The sequence below is a fragment of the Odocoileus virginianus genome, chromosome 30 (genome assembly GCF_023699985.2).
Source record: "Odocoileus virginianus isolate 20LAN1187 ecotype Illinois chromosome 30, Ovbor_1.2, whole genome shotgun sequence".
Classification (NCBI taxonomy): Eukaryota; Metazoa; Chordata; class Mammalia; order Artiodactyla; family Cervidae; genus Odocoileus; species Odocoileus virginianus.
In genome coordinates this window covers 5,977,719-5,994,320 of record NC_069703.1, presented here as the reverse complement: position 1 = coordinate 5,994,320, position 16,602 = coordinate 5,977,719, and the positions used below count along the sequence as shown (strand labels likewise).

General features: G+C 41.1%; 1 protein-coding gene across 7 annotated transcripts in view; it reads left to right on the top strand.

Annotated features, from left to right (window-relative positions):
• ANKRD44 (ankyrin repeat domain 44) overlaps positions 1-16,602 on the top strand; it is a 311,038-nt gene that overhangs the window by 261,851 nt on the left and 32,585 nt on the right. For all 7 annotated transcript variants that reach the window (XM_070458494.1, XM_070458489.1, XM_070458495.1 and 4 more), the window contains exons 17-18: positions 5,656-5,727; positions 15,943-16,144. In XM_070458494.1, coding sequence (XP_070314595.1) covers positions 5,656-5,727; positions 15,943-16,144 — 274 coding nt within the window. The remainder of the gene's footprint in view (positions 1-5,655; positions 5,728-15,942; positions 16,145-16,602) is intronic.

Here is a 16,602-nt window from a genome sequence, read left to right as displayed (position 1 = left end):
TTCAATTCCATGATCTGTCTTTTCCAGGCTGTGCAAGCTTGAGCAGGTTCCTCAGTGGATTTCTGAGCATGGGTTGAGATGATCTATGGAATTCTTAACTCATAGTAAATGCTTCATAACTTTTGTCTGTCATCAGTGAGATGACAGTGTCACTGATCACCACCACCACTGTCATATCATGGCAGTCACGGCCTCCACCACCATCATCATTGCCACCACTGTCATCATCATCTCCTCATTCTCCAGGTTTTCCTCCTACCTCTCTGAACCCTCCTCTTCTCACAGCCTCCTTTATGACTTTCTTCCAAACCCTAAATAATTGAGGTTCCTGAGGCTTAGGTCCTCTCTCACTACACTTTCTCCTAGGCAGTCTCATCCACAGTGAAGGCGTGCTATCTCAGCCATTGCTGATGATTGCCAAATCCATCACTCCTGCCCAGTTCTCTCTTCTGAGCTTCAAACATTATATCCATCTGTCCAGCGGACATCTAGCCTTGAGTGTCCCAGAAGCACTTCAAACTAAAACTCAGTGCATTTTCCTTCACCTGATCTTGTGCCTTCTCTTTGTTTCTTATCTTAAAGAAGGCATCACCATTCACCCTGTTATCAAAGCAAGAAAACTGAATGTCATTCTTGACGCTGTTCTCTCCCTTTCCTCCATTGCTCAGTTGATGAATGATGCCCGTTACGCCTTTTGGACTCTAAGATTCGTGTGGGTATGAACCATTTGAGAACTGGAAATCTCCACAGCCCTCAATAAGTAATTATTGATTGGGATGGGGAATACATGTAACTTCATGGCTGATTCATGTCAATGTATGACAAAACCCATTGCAATGTTGTGAAGTAATTAGCCTCCAACTAATAAAAATAAATGAAAAAAAAAAGAAAAAAAAGTAATTATTGAATGAATGAATAAAGGAGTAAATAAAAGTCCTGAATATCCCCACTTCCTTCCATTTCTTCTGCCTCTTCTGCAGTACAGGCCACCATCAGTTCTCAGCAACTTAATCCACAATTTATGAATCCCATAATCGAAATATCCTAACTGATCTCCCTGCTCCTAGAGTTGCAGAACTCACCTGGCCCAAGCACCACTGCAGTTCATTTGCCACACTGCAGTTAAAGAGTTTTCATGAAACCCAAGAATCTGATCATGATCATGCCTCTTCCCTACTAAAAGCGCTTCAGTGAGTCTCAGGAATTATCCTGATTTGATGCTCTGCTTTACGGCTGTTTAAAGTGGAAGTGTTAGTTGCTCCGTCTTGTCCAACTCTTTGTGACCCCATGGACTGAAGCCCGCGAGGCTCCTCTGTCCATGGGATTTCCCAGGCAAGAATACTGGAGTGGGTTGCCATTTCCTCCTCCAGGGGATCTTCCTGATCCAGGGACTGAACCCAGGTCTCCTGTATTGCAGGCGGATATTTTACCATCTGAGCCAGCAGGGAAGCCCTTACAGCTATTATCCCAGCCCCATTTCAATCTGAAAAATGGCCTGGACTGGACAGTAATGATGTGATCACCCTGGACCTAATATATTGTCTGCTTACATTTGCAGCCTCATTGCCCCTCACTCTTTCTTCAGTCCTACATGTTATCTAGTCTTACCGAACTTAAAGCTTTTGGTGTTGCACTCACTATTCTCACAAGCTCTTTCTTCTGCCTGAGTAGTCCCTTCTGTCTTTACCTAGCAGACTCCTACCGTCCTGGTCTCAGGGTACAGTTTCCTTTACAGAGGAGCCTTCTTTGACCCCCCAAGGTTATGTCAGGTACCTCTTCCTTCATATTCCCGGAGCATCTTGCACCCTAGCTCTTGCCTCACAGTTTTCACTACCTGTTAACTTCTGTGGCTTCCCCACTAGCCTCAAAGCTCTCCTAAGTCAGTGACCACATCTGCTCGCTGCACAGTTGAATCTGGTTCCTAACCCAAGGCCCCCCAGATAGATAACATTAAGCAAATGACTGAAGTAAAGCACCCCATGCTGTTAGGATAATCAAGGTACACGTGTAGAAAAATGGTCTTCCACAGTAAATCTTCTGGGAATATGGCTCATTTGTGACTATAAACAGTATATTGTCTTCTTGCTTCTGTTCATCGTGTTTGTAATAATAGTGGAAATGATTCTGTGTTCCTTTGATTAAAAGTTCGTTCTAGGACAGGATTTGGAGTTGGTACACACTGTCAATTCCAGGAAGTCTTGCAGGTGATAATGTTGCAAAACAAAGCAAAGAACAGCTGTTCTCTAGCCTTTTCAAGCAGTTGAGGCTGCTTTTATTTCAACTTTGTACAGCAGATTGGTTTTTAAAGTTATTTGCTTTGAAGTTAAATTTACTCTCATTATTCTAATATATCATAGATTGCTTCAGTTCCAAATTCTATTTTCACACTAATAAAAATGTAATGCCTCATGCTTCGGATATAATTATTTGTATTGTTTTACTTGAAAATTTGAAATTATGTGCTTTTAGATGATCAGTGTTACACTGATATTTGATCTGCCAGAGAATGCAACCTTTTTTTTCTTTTTTTTTTTCCACATGCATTGGCTAGAAAGAAGTTCTAGCCACAGAACTAAAACTAGAAAGAGCCACAGAACTAGAAATAGGCTAGGCCCAGGTCTAGGATGGACTTACCTAGGGGTCTGTGAACATTATTCTAGTAAATGAAAAGAAATGTTCATCACTTTTATTCCAAACAGGAATAGCTTTAGTGTTTTTATTACAAAATCAATATATATTCACCAAAAAAAAAAAAATCAAGAAAGATAAAGAAGAAAATAAAAATCATCTAATCTCCCACTTTTAGGCTACTGTATTAAAACATTTTAAGGTATACGTTTCTCACCTTTCTTTTCTGCATAGGTAGACATATCAGTATAGTTCTTGAAATGAAAACGGTATCTTTCCACACATATGGCTTTAAAATGTGTTTTTCCACTTGACAGGTTTCTCCTTTACAGGAGAAATCTGAATAAAGAGCATGTTAGGAAGTTTCGCTTTCTAGTGTACTGGATGGTGTATTTTCCCTTTCTCCACCCCTCATTAAGAAAACTTAAATCTGTATTACTTTTTGAATCAGTCAGGTTCATTTGAAGGAAACAAAAGCCATCTAGCTGTTTTAAGCAGAAAAACAGAAAATTTTTAAATTTGATATTTTAAAAAACAGGTGTTTGTAATATTGTTGGGAAGTCTAGGAGAGGGGACCCTAGGCTGATCCTGCAGAAATACACCTGAACTGATGAACTTGGATTGTCAGGGCTCCTGCCCCCTCCCCATGACCAGAGAGATGGGGAGTCAGAAAGCAGCCGTGGAATGGCTGTTCCACAGACACATCGCCCCAGCTGACACACAGGAGCCAGCTTGTCACTGTCACCACTACTGGCCCGAGAGCCACACCGCATCTGCTTGATCCACACTGTTGGAAATGGCTGTCTGGATCCCCGTGTCTTGCTCCTCTCCCCTCACGAAGCCAGCACACGGGAAGCTGAAGGACAAACCAAAGTCTCCATGACTCTGCTTAGCATCAGCAATCAAAGATGTCCTCTACTCACTCTGTCTCTAACATTTCAAATTAGTGCATCTAACTGGCAGAACCTAAATCATGTCTGGAATCCTAGTTCAAGGAAGTCTAGGAAATGTAGTTTTGAGCTTTCCAGTCCCTGCAGTATAAGGCAGCCCAAGCCCATCAGTCAGGAGCCTGGAGTGGACATTGAATATTGCCATATTCACCACTCATCGAGGCTCTGGGCGTTTGGGTTTTGTCTCTTCTGGATGCATCACTCTACAAAGAAGCACAAACTGGCAACATAAAGAGGGATAGTTTATCAGAAGTGGTGATGTATACCATTGCAATTTATTCAGTTCATCCCTATTGCTATTTACTCTTTTTTTCCCATATAAACAGTGTCTTGATAAACTGCTTTTCGTAGAGTCTCTAATCGCCTCCATGTTCCTACACCCAGTGGGCAATTTTACTTGATCTTTTACTTGACTTTTGACATGGCTATGCATCCTCTCATTAAAACTCTTTCTTCACTTGGTTTCTAGAACTTCATGCTCTCCTGATGTTCTTTCTATCTCACCTACTCATTCTGAGTCTCCTTGCTGGTTCCTCCTCATCTCTCTAACTCAGTGTTGGGTCCCCCAGGATTCAGTCTCTCTTCTCTGCTTAACTTCCTGGCTCATCCTATCCAATCTTATGGCTTTAAATACCATGAAGTCCACACCCGTGTATCCAACAGCTGCTTGGCCAGCATGTATGTTTTTAAGCTTTAAAAACATCTCAAATATAACATTTCTAAAATTGAGCTTCTGTTTTTTCCCATTATGTATATTCTACTCACTTCTCCATTTCAGTTCATGGAACAAAATCCTGAGCATCATCCTTTCTTTCTCTCTCTTACATTCACATTCAATCCATCAGCAAATCCTGTTGATTCTGCCTCCAAAAATATCCACAATCCAACGCTTTTCTCCACCCCACCGCTCCAAGCCATTGTTATTTCTTTCTTGGACTTTTGCCCCAACCCATCAGCGGCCTCTGTGCCCTCTCTAGAGTCTAAAAGTGAGAACAAGTCAGCCCTCTCCTCAAAGTGCACCAGTGAAATTCCATCTCATTCAAGACAAAAGCCCCAAACTTTTTACAGCAGCCCAAAGGCTCCTTATGACACTACCACCCTTCCTGCCCTCTCTCTCATTTCCTTTCCTGTTATACTATTTATTATTGAATCTTCACTGCCTGGAGCAGCGTCTGGGCACATTTTTTAAATGAATATGTTTCTTTATACATGTGCCATTGTGTGCTTGTCTAATTATTTAGTAGGAATTAATTCCTGATGTCAAAGGTATGCACAGACTTGCCCAGAAAGGTTTTAACAATTTGTTCTTCCAACAAGAGTCAATGAAAATGTCTTTTACTGGATACCCTCACCAACATCACGCCCTCATCCCACTATTCCTTCCATTCCTTGAGCTCACTCTGTTCAGCCCCACTTGATATATTTGCATTAACTCCTCCCTCCTCCCTGAATGCTCTCCAGCCACAATTCTTCTGTTACTGAAGTCCCACTTTAACTGTTATCTCCTTGGAGAAGCCTCCCCTGGCTGTCAGCTGTAAAAAGCTTCCCAGTCACTCCATTTCACATCACCCTACTTTATTTTCATTATAAGCTTATTTCACTACCAGATTATTTTCTTATGTGTATGTTTATTTGTTTGTGTTCTCTCTCTAGAATTTAAGCTTCATGAAAATAAAGAGTTTCATAAGTCTTTTTCAACACTATCTCCAGTAAATATGTGTTTGATAGTGGAATAGAGCCTGGGTATTGTCATTTTTTCATTATGGCTAACTACTGGGTGGGAAGTAGATTTAACAAGAATTATTTTTCTAGACTGGTGAAGCTAAGCAACTTTTCAAGTATGAAAGCTGCTTTTTTAAAAAACAGCAAATGCTAAGATGACCTAGAAGTTGAAATATTCAGTTAACATATTTGTTTTAGATATGCTGTATCTGATTTCTTATATTTCTGGTAAGTTGCATGATTTCTTAAGTTTCTGAAGCGTCCTTTTTCATTTATGTCAACATTAGTATCTGTAAAGTAGGATTCCTTCTGCAGATTGTACTCACATACTGTTGTTTTCTTTTCATCTCCACAGCTTTTGGAAAGAACCAACAGTGTTTTTGAAGAGTCAGATTCCGGTGCTACCAAGAGTCCGCTCCATTTAGCTGTAAGTGAGATGCTGTGGGTAGCTTCACCTTGTTACAGAAGAACCCTAAGTGTTCCCAAAACCAGGCTGCTCTTAAAAGGAAAGCATAGCAATGCAGTAATAACTCATAATGAAAACAGTACATGGATGAAGCCTCAGGCAGCAGAGGCAGAGTGTGTCTCCAATTCCAATCCCAGTTTCACCCACTGGTGACTTTTATATCACTCACCTTGTCTGAGCCTTGTAAATTTCCCCATCTGTAAAACGAGGACAAAGGAAAAGAGACAATGTGCATGGAGCCCAATCACAGTGCTCTTAATAATGATTGTTACAAATTTTAGCAGTCTTTAAAATTATTATCTAGTAATAATCATTACTAACCGAGGAAATTTTTATTTTTATTTTAGAGATGTAAATATAGACAACAAGCATTGAACTGTAGATAATTGAATACCATAGTTAAAAACTTGTGAGATATTTAAACACAGACTTGTGAGAGCATGATGAAAGTATGCATGAAAGCAACTCTTTAGCTTCTGCTGAGGCTTGAAATCGAGGTCTCATAGGAAGAATCAAACCCTGCTTCTTGTATCTGGTGAGATTTGGGAGGGAGGTGAAAGTGAAAGTGTTAGATGTTCAGTCATGTCCCACTCTTTGCAACCCCGTGGACTGTAACCCACCAGGCTCCTCTGTCCATGGAATTCTCCAGGCAAGAATACTGGAGTGGGTAGCCATTTCCTTCTCCAGGAGATCTTTCAGACCCAGGGATCAAACTCTGGTCTCCGACACGGCAAGCAGATTCTTCACCATCTGCGCCACTAGTGAGGTGAGCAGAAGTTATTCTGTCACCAGTAAAGCTTCCTCTCCACATCCCATCATTGAAAGGAAATGCAATAGCTCAGAGTGAGAATCACCAAACTCCCCCTGAGGGTGACAGAGCTGAGAAGCTTACCACCACTCTATGTCTGTGAAGGTCTTGCTAATCAACAGCTGTTCCCTGGAAACCTCTCAGACTGACCACAGCTCACCTGCACAAGGCACTGCTGAGTTGTGAGACCTCAGTACAGGACCATCAAGATGTTTGGATGCAGCTCGAGACTGGATACTGGGAAGAGTAGGATGCTGGGCCTCTGTGTTTGACAGTTGTGACATTGTACTCAGTCCCACGCACACATAAGCACTTTTTCAGTTTCATTCTGATGAAAAAATGAGACGAAGATTTTGGAGAGCTGAGAGGAGTATTTTACTGATGGACATACATAGGAATTCAGGCAGGGTAGGAAGGGATGAGGATTGGGATGAACTGAGGCAGGTAGAATGTAGGTAGGAAGGGATGAGGCCATCCCATGAAGATTGGGATGAACTGATCATACTCCATGGAGCCTTTTTCTCCTTGCCAGTCTCCTCAGGTACTCACCAGCCCATCTGCTAGCATCTCACCACCCTCTGCCACATCTACCGACATAACCACTGTATGCACAGTGATAAATATGCACATGCCCAGTTCTGTGAAAGCAGGCGAAAATGTCCATGAGTCTTTCTTCTGGGCATGGGCTTAGAGTAGAAAAGGTGGGTGGATATTTATATGTATAAAATTTCATACCAGTTGTCTCTTAGTACAATCTCTGCAGATGGTGACTGCAGCCATGAAATTAAAAGATGCTTGCTCCTTGGAAGAAAAGCTATGACCAACCTAGACAGGATATTAAAAAGCAGAGACATTGCTTTGCCAACAAAGGTCTGTCTAGTCAAAGCTATGATTTTTCCAGTGGTCATGTATGGATGTGAGAGTTGGACCATAAAGATGGCTGAGCACCAAAGAACTGATGCTTTTGCACTGTGGTGTTGGAGAAGACTCTTCAGAGTTCCTTGGACTGCAAGGAGAGCAAACCATTCAATCCTAAAGGAAATTAGTCCTGAATATTCATTGGAAGGACTGATGCTGAAGCTGAAACTCCAGTACTCTGGCCACCTGAGGCAAAGAACTGACTCATTGGAAAAGACCCTGATGCTGGGAAAGATTGAAGGCAGGAGAAGAAGGGGATGACAGAGGATGAGATGGCTGGATGGCATCACTGACTCGATGGACATGAGTTTGAGAAACTCTGGGAGTTGGTGATGGACAGGGAAGCCTGGCATGCTGTAGTTCACAGGGTTGCAAAGAGTTGGACACGACTGAGTGACTTAATAAAAAACAAAGCATGTTGCTTTAAAGGTTGGCCCTAGAACCTCTGCCAGCCATTTGATGGGCCTGGGGAAGTTAGCCCAAGGCTGGGCATTCACAGACGCTCTAGCTGCCCTGAGAGACACCTATCAGAAAGGTTATCTCAGATAGAATTCTCATGTCCTTTGACACTGTGGTTGATTGCATTGCTAAGCCCACTGGTAATCTGAGAGGAGACTTTCTTAGCTTCCAAAAATTTTATAATCTCTCATTTTTTTTTCTTTCAAAAACTATTGAGTGCTTTCTGGATGCTAGGTGCTCTGCTAAGTATTATGGGTTTCCAGTCATGTAAAGACAGGGTGTTATGGTATCACTGGAGAGAGATGGGCTTGGGTCGTTCTCCAGCTGGCAGGGGCCTAGTAAGCACCCCCTGGAAAGAGGGGTTCCCAGCCAGCAGTCTTCTCATTAGCATCTCACCTGGACATGGTCTTCCCATCTGTAAATTAAAAAGGAGTGAGTTAATTAACAATCCCCAAACCCTTTCCAGCTTGTTAATTTATTGTATGATCTTGGGCAAAAACTAACTTCTTGTGTCTCAGTCTCCCCACCCATTATATGGGGAGAATAGCGGCACCTCTGTCATAGGGCCGTAGTGGGGGTGACATGGGTTACTGCGTGTAAAGCAGTTAGACCAGCAACCGGAGCTTATGTGGAATCAGCTGGGGCTTCCTCCTTGCTCTTAGTAACGCCAGTATCATTCTTTCCTTTGACACGCTGACTGTGCATGTGCCAGGCATGGTTTCAGAAGCTGGAGAGAGGGCAGTAAACAAAACCCAGCCGCTGTTTTTGTAGAGTGTCCAGTCTAGGAAAGACAGTAGGCAAGCAGAGCAGATGGTCGGAGGTGCGTGCTGTTCCTGCTGCAGACAGGAGCCGTGAGCTGGAGAGCATCACAGCGGTGGACGGGGTGATGTTTCTCACAGCATAGAACCTCTCGTTTGAACAGCAACTCGATGAGCTACCCATTTGGTCTCTGACCAGAGAGTGTTCTGGGCAGAAGTGCAAAGTCCCTGGTATGAGCATCTTGGCATGTTCCCAGGACAGCAAGGCCACTGTGGCCGAAGCAGAGTGATGAGGAGGAGAGATGAGGAACGCGTATTGTCAGCAGGCGGGGGAGTGTGGCAGGGCAGGGCCTCAGACTCCAGTGGGAACTTTGACTTTTTTTCTGACACAATATAAAACCATTTGGAGGGTTTTGAGGAGACAGATGATGTGATATGGCTTTTATCTTAATAGGATCACTTTAGCTTCTATGTTGAGTTTAAATTGTCAGGGAACAAAGCAGAAATAAGACAACCATGATAATGATGGCTTTGACAGGGTGATAGCAGTGGGTTAATCCTAAAACTGTTTTGTATTTTTCCCTGTAAATGCGAACACTTTTTAAAGAAATTAGTATTTGCTCCAAGAACCCCACAAGTATGCCCATCACCCTCCCCAGGACCTTCTGTAGCAATTAACTTGATTAAAACTCAAGACACATTATTTCTTCCATGGACCAGTCTACAATGAGAGAGAACCAGATGCCCCCAAACCTTGACTGCCCCCAAGAAACCTGACCTGCCTTGAGTTACTGTTTCCTGGCTGAATGATTCAAGTCTCCAGGGTTATCCGCCCAGTGAATTTCATAAGCATTTCATCCACTTGAAAAAAATTAAATTGAGAAACAAGGCTATGCAAATGAAAGGCTCCAGCTGTCGAGTTTTCCAGATGGACCGGTTGTTCCGTGGATTCTGTTGAGATTCCAAATTCTTTCTCCTGCTGCCCTCAGTTCCAATCTGAAACATTTAAAGAAATTAATCATGTTTAAGAAATATTTAAGTTACTTAACTGAGATATTTTAAAGTCTTTTGTAAAAAAATTTGGAATGTTTGCTATGTATAGTGAAGGCTTAAACTGGGTTGTCTATTGAAAGCCAAAATACTACATGCTTTTTGAACCAACATATTTGTTCTTTTGTGTGATTACTTCTTCCTTGAGTTATTTAAGAAATTATTTGTGGAGATTTGACTAAAGACTGTGGAAGAAAGGGCATTTGGGGTCAGACTTGTCCTGGAACACACTTCCCACCTGGCTTTTGGGATTCACCTAGTAAATTCATCTTTGGGTTTTTGGAGTTTTTAATCTTTGTTTTAATTCAAGTTTTAAAGTTTTTTTGCATACAGTTATGCAGAAAACTCTGTAATCTTTCTTTTAACTTGGCTTTTATGCTTCCATTTTTATATATAATTCTTGGATCCATATGGAACTTACTTGCATGTGAAAAATAAGGTAATAAATTGATTTTTTTCCTTCAGATAGCTAACCTGTTTTCCCAGGAGTTTATTGAATGCCTCATCCTTGCTGATAAATTTAGTGATGCCATTAAAATTTTTTTAATTAAAAAAAAAGAAATTATTTGTGGAAGTACCCACTGAACACCTGATTTAGGATGGGAATAGAAAAAAAAGTACAAGCTTCGTTCTTCATGCACTGCTGACATGAGAAAGATCTTCTTTCCTGACTACTTGAATCTCTTTCAGAGAACTTGAACTTTTACTGTATTCTTTTTTATAGACTTTAAGAACCACATAACTACCTGAAGATAGAGTCATGCATTTAGGCATAGAATAGAGTCCCATATTACATGGTAGTTTGTTTCTAGGGTTAAGCTCTAAAGTGTGAAGGTAAGTGAAAATTCTTGTATTATCAAGTTTACCTTTATTATTTCCCTTAAATTGCTCCGGATGTTTAGTATACATAATTTTATGTCTTCAACTCTGAATAGTAATGCTTTTGCATACTGAAATTCAAGAGATGTAGGCTTGACTAAATGAAGAGACAAGGGGAATTCTATACATAAATCCGGCCTTTCAACCATCCTCTCTTTGAATTTTCAAGTGCCCGATATAGAAGAAAACATGGATTGGAATCTGAAGCGTCCCTTCCGCAGGTTCACTCTGTTATTTTCATGTTAAGCCTCTTTGAGCTCTGCTCCTGTGTCCCGTTGTGCCCAGCTCTTTGTGACCCCATGGACTGTAGCCTGCCGGGCTCCTCTGTCCATGGAATTTGCCACGAAAGAATACTGGGATGGCTTGCCATTTCCTACTCCAGGGGATCTTCCCAACCCAGGGATCGAACCCACATCTCCTGCAGCTCCTGCGTTGTTGGCAGGTTCTTTACCCACTGAGCCATCAGGAAAGCCCAAAAGGAAAGGCCGTCAGATGTCTTAGGTTCCAGCCCTGTTAGAACATTAGCTATATGACCATCTTTAGACCACCTTGAGTCAGAGGACTAGGAAGTATTATACTCCAAAGTAAACTTCAAGTTGCTATGGTAAAGCAAGAACATTCTTTGTATTCACTGGCAATCCATGAACTGAATACGCAGAATCTTGTGAGACAGCAAATAAAATAAGCTGTGGAAATAAAATAAATATGTGGAATATATTTATTCCACATATTTATACAAATAAAATAAAATGTGGAAATGAAATATACTTGGAAATATTTAAAGAATGAAATGGCAGTAGCAAATTTAACACAAATGGATTTATTTTTTGTTGTGAGAATGGAAAGGAGAAGCTTCAGGGGTCTTTTACGGGAGTGAAGTTCTTAGGTGAGCACTTAAGTGCCCTGCGATGTAACTCTGCAGTCCTGAAGAGTGCTGACCCCTCTACCTGAGCGTCCTTCCTGCATACATTTCTTTTTGCCCTGAGTTTTCTCTTTATTCATCTAGATATGTTAGCCATCATGCTTTGTAGATATGCATGCAGTTTATAAGTTGCCAATTCTACTTTCTTAAAGTCAAATACAGAAAGTGTAAATGTTTACTATCTTCGTCATCATAGTAAGTGACGCTGAAGGAAGGAGCATTTGCAAATAGCACCTGGAACCTGCTATTATCTATGTGGATTCATCTCCCTTTGATGTAAAGTCAGGGTTTCTACATAAACTGAGTCAGTCACTACCATTACAATTTAAAATGAGAAGAGGTGTTACACAAATTCAAGTTCAAATAAGCGACAGACTCAAGCCCAGGGTCAAGTGAGGTAGACTGACTTATACTCTAATGTAGATGCTCCACCTTTCCAGGAAGATGGGTGCTCCCAAGCTGGCTTAAATTAATGATGGCTGAAACTAGATGATGGACATTTGGGAATCATGACACTACCCTCTCTTCTTTGTATACGTTTGAAACTTCCTATAATAAAAAAGATAAATGTGTACCTTATGGCCCTGTTGCAGGCTTTCTGTAGGTGCTCACAGGAAGCCGGCAGCTCAGGCAGGCTCCGTGGTATGACTGAGAATTCCAGCTCCACCGTGGAAGGCTGTGTGGCCTTGAGAGTGTTGAGTGACACCTGTGCCTCTGTGTCCTTGTCGGTAACAATGGGAATAACAGCAGCACCCAAGCCATGGGTTGTCTGAGCAAATAAGGTGCTGTATGTTCAGTCCTGCCTGACACCCAGCAAGTGCTCCATGAAATTAGCTGTTGCTTCAGAAGTTAGATTACACTAAAGGCTTTCCATCTTAGGTTTCTGATTCACTATTTGTTATTCAGCTCTCTGACCCATTACATGCAGGCACAAAAGTATTTTGAAAGTCAGTTAAATGGAATTACTGGGAAAGATTTTAAGACATTGCCTAAAAGTGTAGATACTAGTGGTCACAGATTCTGAGTTTCAAATCCTGACTTTGTCGCTTACTAAGTGATCGTGGATGAATTCATTATCATTGCTTGATTTGTGTTTTTGTATATAAAAAGGATGTTTGCAAAGATTAGCACTCAACACAGTGCCCTTAATAAACAGTTGCTATTTTAGAAATATATTCTTATCACTAATACTAATAAATGATAATATAATTATATTCATTCATTTATTCATCAACTTATTGTTGAGTGTCTACTCTGCTATGCATGAGTCTAGGATACAGCAGTGAGCAATACACCCAAAGTACCTCCAATCTTAGATAACAAAGTAGTAGATATGTAGTAGTTATCAAGTGATAATAAATCCTATAAAGATAAAATAAAGCAAGATAAGTGTGCTGGAGAGTGCCTTATGTGTTGAGGAATAGGGTAGTGATCTGTTTTAATTGGGCTCTGGGCAGCCTCCAGATATGGTACTGTTTGAAGCAGAATTACCAAAGAAGCCATGTGGCTCTTAGAGGCAGAAGAACTCTCCAGACCAGGCACGCAGAGGAGAACATACATTGTTTAATCACAGGGAGTGGGGAGGGGAGGCTAGTGTTTGGAACAGAGTGAATGAGGGGCCATGCTGATGATCAAGGGTGAGGGAAACCAGATCTTAAGGGTCTGATGGTCATGGGAAGTTTTGGGTTGTGTTATCAATGAGTTTTCATCGAGGAGTGCTATGTCCAACTTGAGTTTTCAAAGATTTCATCTTGTGGCTGTTCAGTAATAGTTTGCTGGTGGCTCAGATGATAAGAATCTGCCTGCAGTGTAGGAGACCTGGGTTCGATCCCTGGGTTGGGAAGATCACTGGAGGAGGGCATGGCAATCCACTCCAGTATTCTTGCCTGGAGAATCCCCATGGACAGAGGAGCCTGGCGGGCTGCAGTCCATGGAGTTGCTAAGAGTCGGACACGACTGAGATGCAGCACGGCACATAGCAAGGATGGGAAGGAAAGTTTTTGCCACTGAGTCAGCAGAGGATGCGGTATGTGAAGAACTGGATCGATTCTGGATATATTTTAAAGAAGCAGAGATGATCATGGCTTGAAAGTAGAGATGATCATGTCCTTGAGGGCTACTAGTTACCCAACACCTGTGTGCGAATTATTACAGAGATATGGATAGCTATTTCCTGCCGGGTGCCTGACAACCTGATGACACCTCTGTTGGTGAGCAAAAAAATGTCCCATTCTTTCAGCAGACACAGCCCTGTACCAGGGCACAGCAGGGCAGTGGGGTGAGGCAGGGAGGCTATTTTTAGCACTCACTTGCCCCAGTGTTTCAAAGTTCTTGTGCAGGGCCACAACCCTGGGCTTAAGAGGGAAGACAAAGATGACTCCAAAATTTGGGGCCTGAGCAACTGGGAGAGTAAAGTCGCCATTTACAGAGATGGAGCAAATTTTAGGAGGAAAATTAAGAACTCATTTTGGGACACGTTAAGCTTGAGATGTATATTAGATATTCAAGTGGAAATTTCAATAGGCAATTGAATATACAAGTCTTATAAAGTAACTGGGATATAAATTTGGGATTCATCACCATATGAGTTATTATACTACACATATAATATATATGTTTAGTATGTCACATAATAACCATAATCATGCATAAAAATAATATAATGAGAAAGTTTTATAAACAATTCCTTTTAGTACTCTTAAATCTTGTGGGTCCTTTTAATCTAGTTTTTGTTATTGTTGTGGTTGATATATATAGAGAAAAACATTCAAGTAGTTTTTAATTTTTTTTTTTTAATTTTCAAGTAGTTTTTAAAAAGATAAGTTAAAATGGGTCCATTTGTTCGTTACTTTACCTCTCAGTTCTAGAGTAACCACTGTTAGTTTCCTTTGTATCTTCTGAAATTTTCTATGAATACCAAAATATACATAGATACAGGTATGTGTCTCTCTGAGTATATTTGCTTTTCATACAGCAAAACCGTTGTATTTATCATTTGCAACTTAGTTTAAAAAAAAAATTTTTGGATAGAGTTTGTCAAATCACCCTTCACAAATGTCACACCAATCTATCCTGCCACCAACAGAGTGTAGATTGACTTTTTCCACCATGTCTTAACTAATCCTGAACATGTCCAAACTTAATCACTGCCATTGGTAGTTAAAGAATAGTACCCTAAGAATTTACATGCTTTTCTCATATGTTTATTGACCTTTTATTTTTCTTTTTCTGTCTGCTGCCTTTTCATACCCTTTGCACATTTTCCTAATTTTTAAAATGGCTTTTGGAAGCTCTTTGGGTATTGAAGAAATTAGTCCTTAGCCTGCGCTAAGCCTTTTTTCAAATAAATTGTGCCTGGGTGATGGCTGCAGTAGAAAGATAGCATAGAAGACATGAGAGGCGCCTTTGGCTGCTGAAGACTCGGGACAGACTTTTCCTGTCTCCTCCTTTGCTTCCCTCCACCGGCCATCCCCCACCCCCACTGTATTCTTTTCTTTTTTCCTTTTATTTCAATGTCCTTGACCTGGTATGTGCATATACAGTTTTTTAACCTTATAGACTTAGTAAAAATGACCTTTCAGACTTTTAGTTTTGTGTTTTAGTAGTATGAAGCCTCCTAACTTTAACACAGCGTAGGAGCTCACAATAGGACTGAACTTGGCCTTAATATATGGAATATGCTTCCATAATTGTGTTTATGTTTTGTTTATAATCGATTAAGGAAACGAGAAAAGGAAGCATCCGCTATGTATTGTGAACTACGCAAAGGCTGTGAAATTTTATCACTTCTCATCCTCTCTGGAACGCAACTTTTATTGCTATTACTTTATAGATGAGGAAGCAAACTCTCAGTGAAATTTCTTAAGAAACTCAGCCAGAATCACATGGCTGAAATTAAAATGTTGGACTACAACAGAAGATCAGTATGCTTCTGCTGAATTACCAAGTCTGCAATGTTTTTAGTGATTTTTTTTTTCCTCCAGGTTTAACAGAAAAGCCTCCTGAAAAAATATTTAGATCTTACCTATGTGTTTAGGACTGAGCTGACAGATAAAAGAATATATTAATTCATTTAGCTATTAGCCTGTGTTAGATTATTAGATTAATAGATACAAATATAAGAATACATTGATATATTTAGAACCTTTGGAGTAAGTTATTTGACAAAAGAGAAGGAGCATTAAAAAATTCATACATAACTGTGAGGCCTGTGTGCACTGTGATTTTTCCACCTAGTTCTGGTTTCACCCGTGTTTCAATAACTATGCCGTGTGCTCTTTGAAGTAGTCTCCCTCTGTGACCTGGGAGGCTCAGGCCTTCAGATGGACTGCTGTGGGGTTTAAGCTGAGCGAGCACCTGAGTTGCTGGTTTCTCCTTTGCAGGCCTACAACGGCCACCACCAGGCCTTGGAAGTCCTTCTGCAGTCGCTGGTAGACCTGGACATCAGGGATGAAAAAGGCCGCACCGCGCTGGATCTGGCTGCCTTTAAGGGACATTCGGAGTGTGTGGAAGCACTTATCAATCAGGGTGCATCCATCTTTGTGAAAGACAATGTAACCAAAAGAACCCCGCTTCATGCCTCAGGTAGGTCTTGTCAGGAGTCTGGTTACCTTAGTTTTGTGGCCCACTTGAGTAAATGGATGGCGCATCTTCCTTCATCCCAATTTTGAAAATATCCTCTTTCTACATCACATATGCCTATGCTCTTCCAAAGTGCTTTTAGAGCAGCTTTAGATTCATAGCAACATCAAAAAGGAAGGTGTAGAGGTTTTCCACATACCCCTCATCCATCACACATGCATAGCCTCTCCCATTATCAACATCCCTCCCCAGACTGGCATATTCATTACAGTGGATGAACCTACATTGACACAACATGATCATCCAAAGTCCACACCTTACATTAGGGTCCACTATTGGTTTTGTACATTCTGTGAATTTGAGCAGATGTCTGATGACATGTATCTACCATTCTGGGCTTCCACAGGTTGCTCAGTGGTAAAGAATCCGCCCGCCAATGCAGGAGATACAGGTTCGATCCC